The sequence below is a fragment of the Calonectris borealis genome, chromosome 4 (assembly GCF_964195595.1).
Source record: "Calonectris borealis chromosome 4, bCalBor7.hap1.2, whole genome shotgun sequence".
Classification (NCBI taxonomy): Eukaryota; Metazoa; Chordata; class Aves; order Procellariiformes; family Procellariidae; genus Calonectris; species Calonectris borealis.
In genome coordinates, this window is record NC_134315.1 from 48507282 (window position 1) to 48528225 (window position 20944).

General features: G+C 36.5%; 1 protein-coding gene across 1 annotated transcript; it reads left to right on the top strand.

Annotated features, from left to right (window-relative positions):
* The first annotated feature begins 3074 nt into the window (after positions 1–3074).
* On the top strand, positions 3075–19745 carry ASIC5 (acid sensing ion channel subunit family member 5). The gene is made up of 10 exons (XM_075149433.1): positions 3075–3114; positions 6663–6969; positions 8906–9137; positions 10280–10399; positions 11379–11528; positions 12102–12249; positions 13730–13786; positions 15906–16074; positions 18830–18921; positions 19546–19745. The coding sequence occupies exons 1-10, from the start codon at positions 3075–3077 to the stop codon at positions 19743–19745; spliced, it is 1515 nt and encodes a 504-aa protein (XP_075005534.1).
* The last annotated feature ends 1199 nt before the right edge of the window (positions 19746–20944 follow it).

A 20944-nucleotide genomic window follows, 5' to 3' on the forward strand; every position in this document is an offset into this window, starting at 1 on the left:
GCAAAGTACTACTCTTCACTGTGATAACCAAACTAGCAAATAAGAAATTCTTTAGAAATTATCTGGATGTTTCAGTTATTAAAAAATAACATGTTAAGCCACAAAAGGCAAAACCGTGAAAAGAGCAAACTTTATACTGGAAATTTTAAATGAAAACTTTCTACATGGCATGGAAACCCTCCTTTCCATCCAGCATCAGAAAGAATTTGTCTGTGTATTATGTCTTGGGCACCACTCTTCAAGAAAGATGAAGACCACTTGGAAAGGTTTCAGAAGAGAATGACAAGAACAATGAATGTTTGATGTAGAAAATATGGCCCATTAAGAGAGATGGAAAGAATTATACTTCCCCTGTGTAACTATGAGAAGATTGTGGGGGGAAAGTGATAAATACCTTTCCTTCAAAGGGAAGAGTAATAAACAATTTTCCATATACAAGGGGATGGGAAAAGGAGTAACCAAGATAACACAGACATTAGAAAACAAAAAATAAAGAAATTTCTAGTAACTGTAGAGCATTAGAAAACATTGATGAGAGCTTATAATTTCTCTAGTCATAGTGATTCTGCCTCGATGCAGAGACAGACCCAATGAGTCCTCAAATTCTCTTCTGCAGCTCCCTCCCTCCATTGCTGAATCCACTGGTGTACCTGCTCTGAAGGAAGGAGCAAAACCGATGCTTGCATATACAATTAATTACCATTTTCCACATATCCCAGCATTTGCCATGAAATAGAAATGACAATGCATTATAACAATCCAGATGGTGGTCACTTCCTTTTTTTCTGCTCTGTTTTCCCTTTTTTGCTAATATTTTTTGTATGAAATGAGTATAAGTATTTGCAGTCTGCTATATTAGCAAATGCATTACTTGCTCTGTCTTAAAAGGAGATAATATTTGAGATGCTTCTATTTAAAAAGCAAAACATTATAAGAAGCATTAATGTCGATAAAGCACTTACAGAGCCTCATGCAATGAAAGAAGTTGGAAGGAAACACTTTGACATATTCTGGAAAAAAAATAATTGTCCAATGAAAGCTAAATATGCACCGAATACATATTTTTGTGTGTATGTAGGTAGGTATTTTCTCTCAGCAGCACATAGGAATTCCTACAAGACATTTTGCTGCAACTAAGCTATAAAGAAATAACTTTATCAGAAATACATTATCTATTTATCTCAGCAAATAGCTATGTAGTTATACTGGCTGCAGCATTTTTTTTTTAATTTAGCACCATTGGAGAAGAACTGAACAGCACTGAGGACTGACTTCAAATAACTTTTTGAGTACAAAATTTACAATATGTATGAATACAAAAAATCGTGACCACCTCTGTCATCAATTGGTTTTCCTAACCTTTACTGCATTAAGTATCAAGGAATGTGCTGTTTAGATAACCAGATACACATTGCAAGGAGTGAGCAGACAAACCAAGCTCCCTGTGGCCAATTTATTATCTGAAAGCTATTTGTGCAAGCCATTTGGGAAAAGATGAACGAACACAAGATGGTTGGTCTTCGCCCCCTAGTGTTTGCTTAAGAATTAATGTAAAACAATCATAGAAGAAAGAAAATTTTAAAAATTAATTTCTTTTGTAAAACACAACCAGAGAACACAAGCCATGTTTGTCTTAAGTATTACATAAGCATAAAGACCCTTTGTAACACATCAACTCACAGAATTTTTTTTGAAAAAACAGTAAGATGAATCGTATTTGCTGTGTAGAGAGCAACTTACAGTTTGTACTTCTTAATCGTATGCACATAGCGGTATAAAAGACCCACATAATTTGCTTTAAAAACTCAAGCAACTCAAGCAAGAGGCGTTGTCTGGGTTCTGTGAATTAGAGTGGTTTGCATTAATAGGACTCAACGGATCTGCAAATAACTGCTCAGCAGCGCATTAGATGTGGTTGAGTTACATACAGAAGTTGAAAAACAGTTTACTGTTAAGCACTTCGCTGCTTGAGTGAATGCAAGTGCTGTGCAAAACTTGCCCCGGCAGAGAGCCTCATCGGTGAGGCAAAAGTGATAAATGGAGCTGGGATTTCCAGGAAATTGAGTACAGAAATCTTCTGCTTGTCACATGGGAATGACTAAATGGAGTTCAGTGCTTTACCTTGCAGCTCGTAGCTTGAACAACGTGGTCAGAAAACAGTCAGCAAACAACTAGTCAGTGAGGCACTGGGGGGCCAAGCTGTTATATCTGATAACTCAAGAACGCTGTGGGCAATCAATGAGAGTGAATGAAAGAAGCAGCAGCCATTCCCATCCCCTGCAGGTCAAAGAGGGAGTATGAAGGGGTTTTTTATTATTATTTCCTAAAGCATTAATCAAGCTGAATTTTCTAGTATTTTTTATTGCCTTTTATTAGATGCTGAGTTCTTTCCTGGAAACAAATTTCAAACAAGATCATACCACACATCTAAAAAGCAGTCTCTGTCCTTTTTGATAAGGAGTTACTGGAATGATTGACTCTGCATGCATTTTCACCCTCGCCCACAGGGTTAGTTCTCAGGAATAACAGCTCATTTTTGCTAAAGTGCACAAGAACGTGAAATCTGGAGCTGGTTATGAAGACAGCTATTCAAAGTGTGGATGAACTGCATCCTGCTGCTGGTGGGAACCTAGTGGCAGACATTTATTGCCTTCCAGAGTGGGAAGGGCTCCTTATCTACTTAAAGAGAATCTATTCAGTACTGAACAGCCCAGTATTTTAGTGAAGATAATGAGTCTTTCTAAAATAAAAGGAAAAAATATGAAAGAAATTTGCAAGGTGATGCAACACACAAGACAAGCCTGCACTTGTACTATTATTAGTATAATATGTACTTGAAATGTATATAAATACATACATCTGATCCTATCATAAAAATAATCTTCTCTTTTACGTTGCAGACCATGTTATTTAAAGGCAAAACATAGCAACGCCGGCAGGTAAATTGGCCAGTGTTATGTGTCATCAAGTATCACCTCCCATTTAGTTTTCTATAAAAGCCATTACCTAGCAATGATCACAGTGACGAGGCAGCTTGTTATCCATTCCTTCCTTACTGAAATAAGCACAGCCTCATGGACCAGCTTAGGAGATTCATTCAACTGGATGCTAAAGGTATGTGATTGGACATATTAGAGTGCTTTATCAAGAGCTTTGTTACATTTTGGTAGTTTTTTTCAGGACTGACAATCAAAATGAGAAAATCTGTCTCCTTTCTCTTGCAACCTTATTGGAAAATAGCAGTAGTGTACATTTTCAAGATATAAAGAAGAAGGGAGAGATGAAAAAAGCTTGTAGAAAAAAAATCGTACATTTAATTAAGAAGTGAGGAAAAGTCTCTAGGTATTGGTCCTTTATGCATTTAGAATAAAGCTAACACAGTTTTAACTAGGCAATTACTTCTCTGAATGATACCATACCTTAATGATTTTTAGATTAAGGTAAAGAGGAAATCACAAATCTATCTAGACTAACTAACCCTTGCACAGAGGCCACATAGAACCTTCCTGAAATAACTCCTTCCAGGTAAGAGCTCTGGCTGAAGATAAGCTACCTTTTAAAAAGCCATTCTTTTTTAGTATGTTCATTAATGAAAATCCAATCACAATTAAACATTAGGAATACCAAAATAAAAATGTTGTACCTTATTTCTGCTATGTAAGAACTTAGCTTCTAGTTCTTCCCACTGGGTCCTGTTACATCATTTTCCCCCACTAGATCAAAGAGCCTATTATTATTATCTATCAGTTCCCTATACAAGTAGTTATAGACTGTGATCAATTACTTGCTGACGGAAGTTTAAAAGCCCTTTAAATTCAATTTACAGTGTTAACATTAAAGATACTGTGAATTTCTGAGGTTTTTATATAAGCTCATAATAATATTTCCCTAGCCATGTATCCCTGGTTATACATGCAAGGAAGTAATTTCTTCTTTAACAACATTGACTGGAAGATCAGGTTTATCTGACTAATCGTGATGGTTCTCAGGGCTTCTGCAGTAATCAGTGTTTCCTGAGGCAAAGCATCTGAACGTATAAGCTACCTTACTAGTTCTTACATGCATGTTCTATATTTGGCTCCAGACATGTGGTTTGCTCCTGGACCCAAATTCCTCTCATTTAGTTACCTCTTTGCTTTTTTATTTATCCATCTGCTACTCTTTGGATCTTTTATAAATATTGGTTTTATTCACATCTTTGACAAAAAAAAATTTTTATTGTAGTGCCTACATTAAATGTACTTTGTATTGCTACTAAAAGAACATAGCGCTCTCAAGACCTTATTGTCTAATATGTCTAAGGTCTTGCAAGACCTTGCTGTCTATCTAGCAGCACTTGGATACTCTAATTCACTTACAGCTAGTTCAGCTGTGTTGGATACACAATCTTAGTTCAGATACACACAGCCTAAGTTTTGCACAGCATAGGATGAAGGGTTAATCATTTATAATCTCACACCACCCATTATTGTGCTGTATTATTTTACTATTCATTAACCAACATCTGGAATAACCATTCTGTTATTAATTATATATCACTGGAATGTACTTATTCCTCATAAACAGACCAAATCCCCAAATAAATGGCTAGTCCTGACTTACACATTTCATACTATTTTTCAATCCACTACATGTGAGAAATTTCATGCTAGAAATTTACCACTTGACTCTATGCAGAGGAGTTAAAAATCTTTTTTCTCTCTTTCTTTCTATTTTTTTTTTTAATTATAGCATTTTCTAATGAAATCTAAAGGCAGAGTAAGGATTCTTAAAGACACTTACCTAGTAGTGCTAATTCCTCTGGTAAAAGACAGTAATGAAAGCAGCAGTATGGTATTAGATAATCTTATGCATTAGCAGCAAAACCTTTGCAATCAAATAAAACATCATGTATACTTACTGTAGTAGCTATGCATAACAGCTGAAATACAGTTTAATCTATGCAAACATGTAACTAAGTTACACTTCTGCTGATTAAACTAATTAGTGGTTTTTGGTGGCAATCGACTTTTATGTAGGGATACGCTATCATTCTATCATTAGGAGGAATAAACACACACAACGCTTTCCCTGGAGAAAAGGGTCTGACCTGCTTGTGGTCTCTTGTTGAGCAGCAGATGCAGACACATTCTAGGAATGTACTTTGCTCTGCTGTTATTCAGGGAACACGCAAATTGTTTGTCCCACTGCAGACACGCTACAGCAAAACCAGAAATCCACTCCATTCCAGTGTGATGTACAAAAGCACACATGGCTAACAGCTTTGCAATGGGATCCAATAGTCACTAGAGCTAGGGGGAAACTTTTGAACAGTTTTCCAGCAGAAAACTGTTTGGTGATAAAAAGGGGTCACAGTAAATTATAACAGTATTGATCAAAGTTCTTACGCAGATCTTTAAAGAACAACATAAAGAAAATTCTTTCCCTTCAGAAATATTTTGAAATCCAGCACCATCTGGGATTTCATTATCACAGTCCAGAGACTGTGCAGAGACCAAAGCAACATCCCAGAGTGCTGATGTGGTCATGATAGCTTTGGCAGATGACTCTTAAATCCCTTTGTTCCTTTGCCCAACTGTAATAGCCTCAAGTAAATCAGTCTTACAAAGGGTATATTCTCTTCCTACCACACATGCCACACTATTAATTCTATTTTTTGGTTAAAAAACGGAACTAGGGAAGCATTTAATTGCTGTTAAACACTGATCTAAAGAATATATTTTCAGATCCTAATTATTATTGTCTCACAAACTTTCTTCGATTTATTGTTCTTATGGACTTTCTTAATGACAGAATAAAGTAGCAGATAACAATCCGTAAAAGAAGCACTTTGCAAAGAGACCGGTCCAATTATGACTAGATACAGGAAAGGTCTTATTAAGTTTCCCTCATTTGGATGTTTTGAGAAAGACCATGCTGTTCAAATCCATACTCAAAAGATCATTCAGCAACAAGCATAAGAAAATGACTACATTTCCAGGTATTGATTATATTCATTACTGTTATAGCTCTTGAACTAAGATTTAAAAATATTTTGGTTTGGTTTGATTTTTTTGACATCAGTTTGTAAAAAACATGGGGTAAATGCAAACTAAAAACATTCCTGTTTCAAAGTTATGGAATCAGACAAGTATGAACCTAAAAAAAAGAAAGTAGGTTTCCTTTTGAACCTGTAACCTTTCAAGTTTTATCCAGAAATTTTTAATAGTGAAAGAGTGAAATTCCCTTTCATATCATTCCCTTTTTACCTTATTTCTCAGAGCAAGTATGAAGGACCAGGCCTTTAATGGGATGTTACTGTAAAAAGCAGATGCTTAGCTTTTTACAGTAGGTTCACAGCAACCTGTGGTTTTAGGTCACTGAGGTATGTCAAAATCCAATCTTTTCCACAGAAGCGGAACTACTCTTTTATATTTATGTGCTTAAAAATTTGTGTGCCTAAAATATTGCAAGGTGCACTCTGTTCTCAGGCAGCACTGAGCTCATCTCTTAGCATGCAACTCTCCCATCCTCAGAAGCAAGTTCACTGCTTAAAGAGAGAATTTACAATTAAAGAGATATTTTACAACTGCTTTCCAATATCAAAATTACATGGTTTCCTTTCTTAAGTGCCATTTAAATGCTAATTTTAAAAATGTGTTTTCACTTTGTTCCATGTTAAGGAATATTGGAAAAGATACGATTGTACTTAATAAAGAAACTGCTGCCACGTTTGGAAGACAGAAGGAAGTATCATCAGGAGTTTGCCTCATCCACTTCATTTCATGGAGTACATAATATTGTTCAAACGCAGAGCAAGACTCGCAAAGTGCTGTGGCTGTTAATAGTCACAGGCTGTCTTGCCGTTGTTATTTGGCAAATCTGCAGTCGCTTCATCTACTACTTCAGCTGGCCAACCACAACTACAGTGGTAGTTCAGTACGTGGAAAAAGTCAAATTCCCTGCTGTGACTTTTTGCAACTTGAACAGGTAAATGTTTGGTTTTGCTCTTGAGAGGCAACACCTCTTTATCTGAAACCAGTCAGGTTCCAAAACTTGTTTGAACAAATAAAAAAAGGAAAATATGGCTCTGAGGGGCATGTCTTCCACACCACCACATGAGATTTAAATGAAGAGGAAAATACGAGAATCAAGGAAGAGAGGTTGTTTTTTTTTAATCTTCCCCCTCCTTCAGATGAACAATTACACTACAGATTTTTAAGTTTCAAAACATAAGTTGGAGTAGAAAAACCTCTCTGGTGTTGTTCTTCTATGTATGAATTTGCTTCTACAGTGTAACTAAGGGACAGTAATCAGTCACATCCAAGTTAAAAATAAAAGACAAGATTTACAAATAGAGAGATTCAAATAGAAACCTCATGCAAATGTAGAAATCTTAGGCAAAGTAGATACTTTTTTTCCAGAGGTGCTCAGCCTTTACAGTTCCAGCTGATGTCAGTGGGATTTGCAGGAGGGAAGCATTTGGTTTGTTTGGAAGTCATGTATCTAAGCAGGAACTTCACTACAGATTTCTACATTTGAAGATAATGGCCAAAATTCAGATGCAGCCACTTTGAAAATAATGTAATAAACCTACAGCCTGATTTTTAGAGCAAACATGTAATTTAGGAACAGTTTTAGAAACACAGAAAGTTTACCCACATTGTTTCCTCAAGAATTGTAAATTTTCTTGTCTTTTACCTCTTGCTGGCAGAATCAGCCAGAAGTCCAAGTCTCAAATATCTGTAGCCGTTCTGCCTCACTATGCCTCCTTCCCATTGCCCTGCATAACCCATCCTGGGTTATACTGCACAACATGCACTGCGGATAGAAGTCCCTCTTGATTACAGTGGGCTGTCTATTATAAAAATGCCTCACTTCTTGTAACTATAGCGGCAGCACATTGTAAGTAAATAGTCAGCTATTGAGCATGGCAGTTGTCCGCCTAAGCAGCAGTTTGCTGCCACATCCATCTGTTGTTCATGCTGCGCTTATCCTTCCCTCCTGTTTTTAGTAACCAGTGATTTTTGTTGGCAGGACAAAGAGGCACAGATCTACCTTTGCTTTTATTTTTTGACTCAAATTCAGTTGTGAAGAGTTGTTCCTACAAATCTTCGTTAAGTTGGGCCATTAAGATCTATTATACAAATACATTGATATATTTTTGAAAATAGGATTACATAAAATGGCAATTCTAAAGAACATGGTATTGTAGTTTCATTTGTGTTTATTCTCTTTTCAAACTTACGACTGTTCTGTAAACCCTTACTTTACTTCAGTAAAGGACTTCAATGCTGTACATCAGGAAAGCACTTCCAATCCCTCACCACATTTCTGAGATTTTTCAAGTGGATTCTAGGATCCTTGGTTTATACCACTGTGTCACCAGCCACAGAGCTCACGGGAAGATAGACTGTCTCTACACTGGGGTGTAGTGCCTTAGTAAAACAGGTATCTGAGATTACTGCAAATGCACTTAGAAATCAATTTTCTAAATGATGGAAGACAGCTTTTTTGAAAGGAACAGCTCCTCCCAGCTAGTTTCCCACATGTAAATGCAGCTTGTCATCAGTTCTACAAATCTGATTGTTTGCTTATGCAAATGGCTAATCTACTCAGTTTTTTGGTTTTTGTTTTTTTAATAAACAACCACACACAACAGAAGTATTGCCAATATGACTGACCAGAATAGCCATGGGAAAGTGTCCATTTTCTGTCTTCAGATATGGAAAATACCTTCCTAGAAATTGAGACTATATTGTTGTTATTCATGTTGTAGAGATCAAAGTGCAACGTAGTGGGCAAGAATCACTTATAGTTTGCAAGCAGACAACAAATCATGTCACAGATTTGGCAAGAGCAGCCTTGAGATCAGTCCTATAATTCTACAGAACTCCAAGCAATTCTTTCTCCTTCCCACTGACAGGTTTCAAGCTCATGCAGTAAGCAACCTCAAAATAATTTTTTTAATTTGGAACATTGTGTCTGGAGTTCTCCAAAAATTTGCTGTGGAAGATAAATATTCTCAAGAGCTAAATGATTTCCTTCTTGGGAACCAGAACTTCAGCATCAAAGAGTTTACAAGGAAAAATGGGTTTTATCTGAACAGCAGCACATTGCTAGAATGTGAATTTTTTGGAAAGCCATGTTACCCACAGGTAAATATGTTTATTTTACTAAAACAGTAGCATGGAGGGGAAGGGGATGTATTCTTACCACTCAGCATGAGACATCTAGCTTTGCCAGCTACTCCCCCTGTTTTCCCTTTACAGTCAGCCAATGGAGAAAAAAAAGTCCTGCTTTAAACCACCCTGAGGACCCCAATTCTCCCACTGACTGCAGAGACAGCCTGCTGGACTCCCTGAGCTGTAAAATGGGATTTCAGTCTAAATTGCTCTCTGCCTAGTGCCACTTCTGCACAGATAGCAGCCTTTGAAAGCTGTCATACCTCCAGGCTGTATCTAACAACCTTTTCCATAAATGGCCTATAAGGATGGTCAGCTTGAACGGAGTTTTTTTGCATGACATGATTGCGTAGTTTTGTTCTTGAGGTCAAGAATATAGACAGCCGGGGTAACTATATGCAGAGTTCACAGGAATTTTAAATAATAAGGTGAAAATAGCCCATCTTTGGGAATTTTGGGCAACAGCCAAAGAATATGATCGTCCCATTTTTATGTCGATTCTTCCATAGAGCAATTCCCAACTTAAATAGAAAACGTGAACAGAAAAGGCAGGCCTATATTCTTTCAGATTAATCTAACCTTTACACATGCTGTAGCTTCCAAAATTAGGGATTGGAGAGTTCTCTTAACTGAAAGACACTAGTGCGAATAACTAAAACTAAAGCAATGAGATGCAGTCATATTAAATGATGAGATACCTTTGGGAAAAAATGCAAATACTGTACTTTAATATGTAACATGACATTTAGTTTTGAAACAGTCTTCACTAAACATCTACTGGAAAAATTAAACAAATTGTTTTTGAATATATAATTTCTATATAATGTAACAGGTATAGAAAAACAACAGGACCTCATTAAATGATTCTGAACAGCTCATAGATATTAATAAACGATGTGAAATTTCTCCTCTAAATTTCATTTTCTATAGAAAGGGATTAAATCCTTTTGAATATTTCCATCAATCACCACTTTTCCATTGTAATATTTAGCACTGCCTTTGGGGGGAAAAAACCCAGACAACCCCAGTAGTCCATCTCTTGCATTGTAATTCACTAAAGAAACTTCAAGTGATCTTTCTTTCATTTTACTCTTTCTTATTTTCCTTTATTGAAGGATTTTGAACATGTTTTCACTGAATATGGAAACTGCTTTACTTTTAATCACAATGATCTTCCAGCAAGAAGAGTGAGTTTGTCTGGAAGAGGCTTACATTTGCTTTTTGATGTCCAACAGGTACAACTATCCTAATGACTATAAACAACGAATCATGTAATGGCTTATAGATGAGTAGAGGTGTTTTGTTTTGGGTTTGGTTTTTTGTTTGGTTGATTTTACTCAGACCTTCAGAATTTTATGCACAAAATTCTGTATCAAGACTATTTCTGAGTGAGAGGGTATTTTAAAGGAAATATCTAATACAGATTTTAAAAGTCAGAATTATTATTGACTCTGTCCCCAGCTAAATGGTTCTGAAAGTTGCAAGTGAGCATATATATGTGTATACACACAGTTCACCTGCAAGTGAAACACATCATCAGAGCACTTTTTTTTATACAAGCACTTCGGGATAATATCATTTCATTTTAACAAAAGGCCCAGTAGGGAAGGTCATACAGTGCCAATTTCTAAGTAGTACTGAATTTTAGTTGCAGCAGCAGCAGCTGTAAACGTTCAATGCCAGCTAAGATCTGGTCTTTGCAATGTAAATAGTCTCTGACCTTATTAGAATTGTCTTTGACCAACAAACCCCAGAAAACTCAGGGAATATCACCTTGTGAGATCAGGGAAGAAAACTAAAATCTAGAGTGATAAGTGACTTAGACTTTTGTTCTCTAGGAATTTTGAGACAGGAGTGACAGGTTTTCTGGAGAGGGTAATGGGAAGTTTGCTGAAATGTGATGGGTAGTTGCAAGTAAAAGGAGCGAATATCCAGGTTATGAGTAAATGTTCATCTATGCCTTCTTGCGTTTGAAACTGGGAGATGACAGAAGGAATAAAAAACCTGAAAATTTATAGTAACTGGAAGGAAACCCACAGAGGTAATCAACAAAGGAAATTCAAGGCAGTTTGCTTCTATATTTTTCTGTAAATTGCCAAAAATGTGACTAGAAATACAAGACCAAATAAAAAGCATAGTACCATTTTAAGTATAGCTAAAGCTTCATTTGGTAAGCAAAGCCAAAACTGTTTTAAATAATTCTTTTTGTATTAGGAGCAATTCACTGACGAACCTGCTCTTGGTTATACTGATGCTGGTATAACTTTTGTTATCCATTCACCCAAAGAGCTTCCACGCTTTGATGGTTTAGGTTTATTAACACCAGTCGGCATGCATTCACAGGTAGCAATCCGCCAGCTGAAGGTAAGGACTTTGTCCATCAAGTGGAAATATTAGTCTTTACTGTCTCTAATTCTCTTCTGAAGCATGACAATGAATTAGACATTTTGGAAGTTAAAATATTTATCATGCCAAAGTGACTCCTAAAAATAACATTTCCTCCAGACACACAAAAAAATTACTGCTATTTTGGGGGAGGATGTCATTGGTCTTCATAATCTGTATCTATTAAAGTCAGCCTTTCTTTTCTAACATCTGACAATCTCGCTGACATATAACAATATAAGGACAACACAGCATTTCCCCATCAACACATTCTGTAACCATTAAGGTTGTCTCGGATTCCTAGCAGAATCCAAGTGGAGTGGACTACCCTTCTGCGCTAAGCTGTCTGATCAGGTCCTACTTTTGCTGTGAGAGAGGAGATGATTTTATAATCCCAAAAACACAAACTGTAATTGCCTCCAATTAAATCACAATGTTACTGCTTATGTTTTCAACAGGCTTCCTTCAGCACTTTAAAATGTGAGAAAATAGTATCTAAATTTAAAACAGAGACAAAAAAAAATTGTATCTTCTGTTATTATTACCCTACAGTCAATTATCCAAGAATATCCATGGGGAGAGTGCAAGCCTGATCTCAAGCTTCAATACCACAAGATTTATAGTACTAATGGATGTTTGCAGGAATGCAAAGCCCGGTACATACAGGACCGGTGTGGCTGTTTGCCATTCATTCTTCCAGGTATTTCTCAGGAATATCATCATACCATACACTGATCATCTTGCTAGGAGACCTCACCTGTTATTGAACAGGAAAGGACATGGGGCACACGCTTGAGGGATATCTACAGCTGGGATTAATTAAAATTATATTAGTCTTTTTTTTTTTTTTTTTAAAAGGTGTTTGGTCAGCTCTAGATCCAGTATCTGGGTTATTGGCTATTCTTAGGATACAGACCAAAACACTTGAAAGAAAAGATTATGCCTCAGGGCTGTGAGACAAGTCTGTAGTCTTCAACCTGACTTCCTAAATTGCTGGAACTAAATCCATACGCAGACATAGATTTTCACATGTACCGCAGAAAACCTATTTTGCAGGTGTTTAGCAGCCGCAGCAGAACCGACTGCTTGAAGGCACAAACCGAGGTCCCCCACATGAATCATGTGGCACCAGAAGAGGGCTCTGCAAAAGCCAAAAGGCTGCATGGAACCATCTAATCAGCCCAAAATGCAGAGTACAGGTGTATGCTGTAACACTCCCCTCAAGAATCCAGGCATCTTAATCACTCTAGAAAAGTAAAGCAGTAACACTGAGCCCTGACCAGTCTCCTCCCTCCCACCTTTTCAGCATTAAAAGTAATGATAATACTGTCACCTCTCTCTGAAGCAAGAGCTGGAACCCAAATCTCTACTCTTACAGCTCTTTTCTCACAATTAGTGGCCCAGAAAACCACCGTCACGCCTGCACTTTCTGACTCTATTTTTAAATATCCCCAAGCAAGGTAGAATGTTTTCACTAAGGGAGACCCATTAATGGGTAATCTCTAACCTGTTTGACAACCTCTTGGAAAGGAGGTTGGCAGTCTCCCGGAAACTCTCATGGAAAGGGGTTTGAGAAGGAAATTAAGTCTAGGTCTCCCATACCATGGGTGAGAGCTTCATAAAGTGACAGTTAGATAAAGGAGGGCAATGCCTTCTTCAACTGTGTGCTAAACTGCTAAGTAATATTTCCATGCAAGGGAAAAAATTGGGGTGAAACTTGAGACCATCTGAAATCTGAAAATTTTGCTATTAGCTCAGGGTTACCCCTTAGGCCTCCAAACAACTCTTGCACGAATTTCAAAACTTTTGCTGGAACACATGGGGTGTAATCATATATCCCATCTACCCTACTTTGTTTTTTCATTTCCACTAGGAGAAAACAGAAATTCCTGGCTTTAGCAAGCTAGCACAAAGAGTGAGCCACAAGCTTAATTCTGGCATAATAAAGGTGTTTGCACCAACAGCAAGCCTCCTGGCTTGGGCTGTTGTCTCTTTTCACTATGTGCCCCTTTTGGTGTGGGTAACTGCACTGTGCCCAACTGAATCGATTTCTCAGTTGTGTAATGATAAACATGAAGTGGTGAGCAGGCTTTGATGACATTATGTTTCAGTTTAGTACAAATAGAGCTAAGGATTAGATTGTTAACTGAAGTTCCTAAAGTTTGTGGTTTATTTTCAAGGAAATGGAACAGAATGTGATTTGCTGAAGTTTTACACTTGTGTTTATCCAGCAGTCTGTAAGTAATAACTTAATATTCATATTTTCTAAGCCAATTCCAAACAGTAGACAATATTTATCAATTAAAACAAAATACTGAAACTAGTACTGAAATGGAGTACATCCCAGTTCATTTAATATTCTGAAAATAGAGACCAGACAGAGCATTAAATAGATGCCAATTAAAAAAAAAACATAAGAATTCATTTTAATAATAAGAAATGGTTTCAAATGGAAGAATGTTAAGTTAATCTGTTTTCGGTTATCAAGCCTCTGGCTTGCATTTTTGCATCTTCATGGTATTCATCCTTCTAGATCCAATGTTGTATTCTTTTTGTTTGTGACAGAAAAGTGAACAGCACAGTAATAACAGGTTTGCTAACTGATAGAAAAAATAATTCAAAATCACTGGACTTTAAGGTTTTATCTTTTCAGAAGTAAAATTAATTATATATTTTCAAAGTGCTCCAAATGCAATTCATTTCCATAAGCAAATAATCTGCACACAGTAGATATGAAACTTGTAAGTCACTACAACAGACTTTCTGGAAAATACCGCAAATAGTAATCTGAGAAGTAACTTCTCATGAACTTCAGAAAGCCTCCTTTTTAATTGTATTGGATTATGCTATGTAACGTGACTCTCCCTTCCCAAAGGAATGGATGATTAAGATACCAAGTAGATTAACAAGTTCTGGGGGGCCTGTGCAGGGGTTTATTTCTGTTTTGATTAGGTATGTGCAACATTCAGGCAAGATCTATTACTATGAACAATGACTATTTCTTTTTCCTGTGGCTCTTTTGAAATAGGCTCCACTAAGTTCACATTCTTATATAATCATGATCTTCGATAGTCTGTCATGGTGGAAATAAGTATATTATTTTACTTAATGGATACTCTGTGATCAACTTTCAGAGAAACCACTGAGCAATAAACACAAATGACCCCTAAGTCTTTTCAAGGATGGATAGGATTCAAAGCTGGACGCCAGAAGGAACTGGCATCACAGTACTGTACATGGTGAATCTGGCTTGTAGGTGTCTGGTCCCCAGGACTCCAAGTTAGGTGCTAAGTCTCCTTTTACAGTGCAGGAGAGGTTAGACATCTGATAACAAAATCTCAAATGACAGCACACTGATCCAGTATCTGCAGGACCTACCGTTGGTGAGAGCATTCATTTTAGGAACTCTAAAGGCCAGCTATCCAGAATGAAATCCACAACCCCAGCATCCCTGGAGGGTACCTCAAATCATAAAGTACCAGGCTGAGATATCTCCTCCCCTGTGGTTTGCAAAAGCAAGAAGCCCACACGCAGAGGGAACAGACGCAACGGTCGCCACCACACCAGGACAAATAGAGCATCACAAGCAGGAGGTTCTGGAACTCATCTCAGAGTACCAGATGGCTTTGGGTGATGGTTTATCCTGTAGGAAATATTTATGCCTTACCATTTTTCTTCTACATGAATTTTCTCCAGCTTTCCCAGATTTCCATAATGATTTCTTTCTGCTAGATCCTTGTCAGAGGAATGGCTGCCCGTGAGCAGTCAGACCTGCAGAATTTTGTGACTTTTCTTTGGTATTTGAAGGAACAAAGCTGTCACTAAGCCCTCTTAGCTGTCTTAAGCCCAATTATCAAATGGCAGGCAGGGGTTAAGGTAAAGGGAACTTAGCTTACCAAGATTTTTATGTAGTTATCAGATGATAGTAAACTACAACTGGCATTGCTCTGGAAGCTGTTTCTATGCTAGGGAGATATCGAGGCATCAAGACCAAGGATTATATACCCAAGTAGGTAATCAGAAAGCTAGCACAGAACATGGAAAGTCTTCAGTTGTCCTACTGTTTAACTGTGGATGAGAAATAATAAGAACATAAAGTCCTAATGAAGGCAGAAAGACTTACAGATGCTGAATTTCTTTGGAAAAAGTGACCAAAAAAATCTCAACCCTTATTACTGTGCACCAGTTTCCCAAATGCCATTTACAAATACTTATTTTTTCCTTCAAAACTGAGAAGTATCCACTTTTCTCAGGATAAGTCAGTTAAAAGTAATTTTGTAAGTTTTTAAAAAAAAAGTTTTTAAACTGTGTGCTTTTTTAGAAATATTATGTAAATTCTTTCTCCTGAAATTTCAGATGATATAGAGGTAAAAGGATTATGTACAGTAGGAACTCACAATTCCACTTGCCCTGCCCCATGTGAAGAAATAGATTATCCTACCACTGTCACCTATTCAAGTTTTGGAGGAGAAAAAGCCATAAAATACTTTTCTGCAAAACTGAAGAAAAGCCCAGAATACATCAGGTAATCTTGCTTAACACCTCCTCTAATAAAGAAATTATCCATTACTTTTAAGTGTGCTAACAGAGCATATGATGTAAATATGACCTTTTAAAAAGATACTTATGTGTGGTATTAATAATGTTGTCTGTGAGATAAAATAATCTCTTAGACAAAATTGGTTAAGATTTATACATATTCATATATGTATAAAATATACCTAGATACATTTAAGACTTGTGGATAACATAAAATAAATACTGCAATTAAAAAGTAATGATGTTCTCGATTACCTTCTGTGTCATTGATCTCTTATAACAAAGTTTTTTGATCATTTTTGCCATTAAGAATAAAGAAATAGCAGGGTTATCAAACCTATCCATGATCCACGTGAGCAATCCATCCAATAAAGAAGACAAATCTTCACCCTTCCACGCCTGAAGTCAATGAACAACCTAAATAGATATTATATAAAGTTGTTCTCCTTTCTCTCAACCCATTCCCAAAGAAAGGTTCATAAGCACTGAAGAACTAGGTTTTATTGTAGCAATAATGTCACAGGTTTAATAATCTTTTCTGTTGTTAGTAGAATTCACTAATACCGTTTATATTATAAAAGTTATTTAGAAAATATTTGGTACAATATTAATTCTCATGAGGTAGCAGAAGAGTGAAATAGCATGGTTCTATCTGTGTGACTGAAAACACTACACAGCAAAAGAAAGTAGGTCTATACCCAAAAGAAGAGACTTTCTAGTGTGAAAACATATCTCAACTGTATTGACTACACCTTTTAACCAGGAAATGGTATTAGAACTTATGTTATGCATAGAGCTGTGTCACTCAGTAGTAGCGACATAATCTGCGTACTTTTAAATCCATAGAAGAGATATCATATATGCTTATGCGTGCCTTACTGTTACAATTTAATAAATTGATGCCAGATTTCCTTGCAAACACAAGCATTATATATCCAAAAATAGAATGATTTCCAGATTTTTTTACTAGAAAGATACAATCTAGTTGTCAAAGAGCATTTAATACAGTTTTATAGACTGCATTGCCTCTTGCTCACAGACGTAGATGTCAACGGTACAAATAAGTATTAAGACAGGTGCTACATGAACTCATAGTATCCACAACATCAAAATATGTTTATAAAGAACTGTAGAAAATTTGGTTAATGAAATATCTATGAGTATTTCATTGTTTCAGTGGCTTCAGTTTTCTCAGTCTTGAAGCCATCAGTCTGCAAATGCTTGCATATATTTATATGTGAAGAGAAACTGTATGAATCATAGAATAGTTTGGGTTGGAAGGGACCTTTAAAGGTCATCTAGGCCAACCCCCTGCAATAAGTAGGGACATCTTCAACTAGATCAGGTTGCTCAGAGCCCAGTCCAGCCTGGTCTTGAATATTTCCAGGGATAGGACATCTACCACCTCTCTGGGCAACCTGTTCCAGTGTTTCACCACCCTCATTGTAAAAAATTTCTTCTTTCTATCTAGTCTGAATCTACCCTCTTTTAGTTTAAAACCATTACCCCTTGTCCTATCACTACAGGCCCTATTAAAAAGTCTGTCCCTAATGAAGATTATGAAAATTAAACCTGTTGTTATATGCAAAAGATATTAATCCTTTGAGGATGTTTTATCTTTGTTGATTATTTTATTGTCTGTAAATATCATGCGCAACCCAGTAATTATTCAATTAAGCAAGTGAAAATACAGAACATTCCCCTCTTACCAAGCCTTAACCAATAGGAACGCTGCCCACATATTAACGAGTACATATTCCGAACTATAAAACATAGACATCTATTGATTTCTGAAGATGTAAGAAGGGAAAAGTTAAATATTTATTGGATAGTTCTGCTAGCAACTCCATGACAATGGTAGGAAGTCTTATTAACAGAAGCTATGAGAATAAGATTATTTTTATTACTCAGTGTTACCTGAGTTTTAGAATTATCACCTAAAAAGATAGAAGTGATTATTTTGTATAGCAAATACTTTATTTTCATGAATATTTTTAATGAGCTCATTATCACTGTCAACCCAAAAATCTGTAGCTGTTCACACTTCTGAAGAATAATCGCTACTTTTATTCTTAAAGGTCACAACATCATGTGTGCAATCAGTTTTTGTGTCTTTTATTCCACAACTGCTATGTTTATATTCTATTTAGGAGTTAGGCAGAATCTTTCTGCAGACATGGTATCATAAAGATGAGCTCCGTATGCACACTGAATCATTCCACAGGTCTTGCTCCAACTGAGATTTACCTACTCTTCCGCTTTTGCAGCAGGCAAGAATATAATTAGGTAAGCGAGGCTATTAGCAGAGGATAGAACTGAGTATAGGGTAAAGGCTCTTCTGCACAGACATGCTCATTGAAATAATAAGCACAATTAAATATGCAGCTGCACACAATCAAGAGTGGTAGACTACACTTCCAAGTACTGTATCAGCTGTAGGTCAGGACGCTTGACACTTCCACTCAAGCTTATCTCTGTGACCCTTAAAAAGTACAAGTTTATCTCACAGTACAGATCTAGAGTTACTTTTTCAACATAGTCTGAAGATCTACTCCTTTGATAAGCTCCTGTTATAACTGTTGTTATTAGGACACTTTTTTTCCTTCGGTCATCTAACTCATTTTGGTAACACTCATCTAATTGTTCTTTAAAAGACACTATCACTCTCCCTGAACTCTGTCCACTCTGATAAATATTGGTAAAAATGAACAGCACTCCTGACTGTATGTATTTGTCATTAGGCAGAACCTTGTGCGTATTGACATTAAATATCATGATCTGAGCTACAAAATAACACAGCAGCAGAAGGCCTTGACTATATCCGAGTTGCTTGGTAAGTGAATGTTTAATATTTATTTATTGCTGATTAATAATTAATCTAAAAATAAAAAAAACTACACAAACCAAACTGTTTTTTTATTCTCTCCCGTCCCGAGTCTTAGCCTATGTGGGCTTCTAAACAAAAAGCAATACCTTTTATATTATAATGGTAATAATCATGTCTGCCTCATGGTCATTTTTGATACTGTCTCCTGTCGTTCCATTAAAGAACCTGCAGTATAGACAGCAGCTGAGAGTAAGAATTAACTTTGGCACTAGTTTACGGCTATATCACATGCAGGACTGTAAGAATAGTGAAGTTTATGGGATTTCGAGGGGAGAGAGAGAATGCGGGGAGGAGAAGCAAGAGAACGGTTAAAAAGGCAGAGAAGTAGGAAATATTTTAAGTACCTGTTTCACAGTAGGATATGTTGTGTTGTACTTACTTTATTTAGGATTTTAAGAAACACATTAGTCTTCTCCAATAAACATTCTTAAGGATATTAATTCTGTTTTCTTAAAGTGATGGATTATGTATATTGAATTTATTTAACACTTGAACCCGGCAGGGTTTTGTTTGCTTGCTAGACTAAACCAAATGCTTAGGATGACATATGTTTATTTCTTTATATTACAGCTGATATAGGTGGCCAGCTTGGATTGTTTTGTGGTGCCAGTATGATTACAATCATAGAACTGCTCGAGTATATTTTTACTAACTTCTGTTGGATGTGCATCTTTCTTCTATTGAAAGCTCCTGAAATGCCTCAATGGAACAGTCCATCCCAGAACCAACCAACACACAAGGAAAAAAAGAAGGGAATACAAGAATGTTAGTGGCTTGTAGAAACACAGAACTAATTGTTTCTGCAACTTCCCTTCCTTTTTAAGATACAAAGGAGACAGTAATATTTTGCATTGCTCCCTTCCCTGCACTCCTTATTCTTCCTGCTTCTTTTAGTGCCTAGAACTATTTAATTGTTCTAAATAATTTTAAAGAGTGAACTTTGAAAAGTCTCACTTTTTTTCTCATGTAAAGAAAAATGTAATCTTTATCTAAAATTTTATTTTAAAGAATCACCAATTTTTTAAAATATCATAGCAAGTGATACTGACATACAATGCAATTTAGCATTTCTGACCCAGTTTTTATCTTCTGTATTTTGACTGAGGAGAAATAATACGCAAATTAACATACACAAGTTTCTTAACCACCATACAGGTGGAGCATTGCTATGCTGAAAAACAGATTCCTCATTAATGACCAAGTCTTTGCTAGTAGGTTACCATTGTTACATGTTCCAGTGAAGGATATCATAGCTTTGCCTATCAGAATTAGGAGTGTGCTTCTACAGTGTATTATCTGTTTGTCTGAAACACATAAAAAAAATAAATCTCATGAGTCTGCCAACTACTATAGAGAACAGTAGGGCAGCTGAGTGGATGGCAAGTGGGCAAACATAGGCCAAGTTCAGCATTTAATGTCATGAAAGATGATCATAAAGACTAAGGGCTTCATCTAAGTCTTACTAAAAATCAGTAAGACTGAGAATTTTGTGGCTTTGGTGCTGAATCACGCTTCTTGAATATTTATTCCTTTAAAAGTGTTCAGAAAAGCTTCTGTGCTTTGCTACATCTGTGTGGACCTACAGCACAGTAGTGGTTTAGTCTCTTATGTTTTTAGAGAAGACTTTGGTGATTAAATAAACTTCCAAAGATGTGTAATAGTGTAATGTAAATAGACACTCCCCACCCTCCCTGCCACACACACTAAAGCTCATAGAACAAGAAGTGTGCACTGGAGGGGGGTGTTGTGTTCTTTTTAAGTACAACATCTTAGTAAACAGCATAATCAGTTATCATCGTTAACTCATAGGAGAGTTAATAGGCTAGGATAATTTCACTTTATACAATGAAATTATACAGTGTATCTTTAATACATTTCTTTCTCTAGAATAGGCCTCTGAATACAGTTCTGAACAAATCCATGCTTGCCCAAGTCTCCTGCCAGAATCTAATCAATCAGAGCTTTTGAT

Excerpts from the sequence above, each read along its gene's own strand:
- ASIC5 (XM_075149433.1), top strand. The coding sequence starts at position 3,075 with ATGGACCAGCTTAGGAGATTCATTCAACTGGATGCTAAAG. Across the intron at positions 6,970-8,905 it reads ACTTTTTGCAACTTGAACAG|GTTTCAAGCTCATGCAGTAA; the intron begins GTAAATGTTTGG and ends TCCCACTGACAG. Across the intron at positions 9,138-10,279 it reads GAAAGCCATGTTACCCACAG|GATTTTGAACATGTTTTCAC; the intron begins GTAAATATGTTT and ends CCTTTATTGAAG.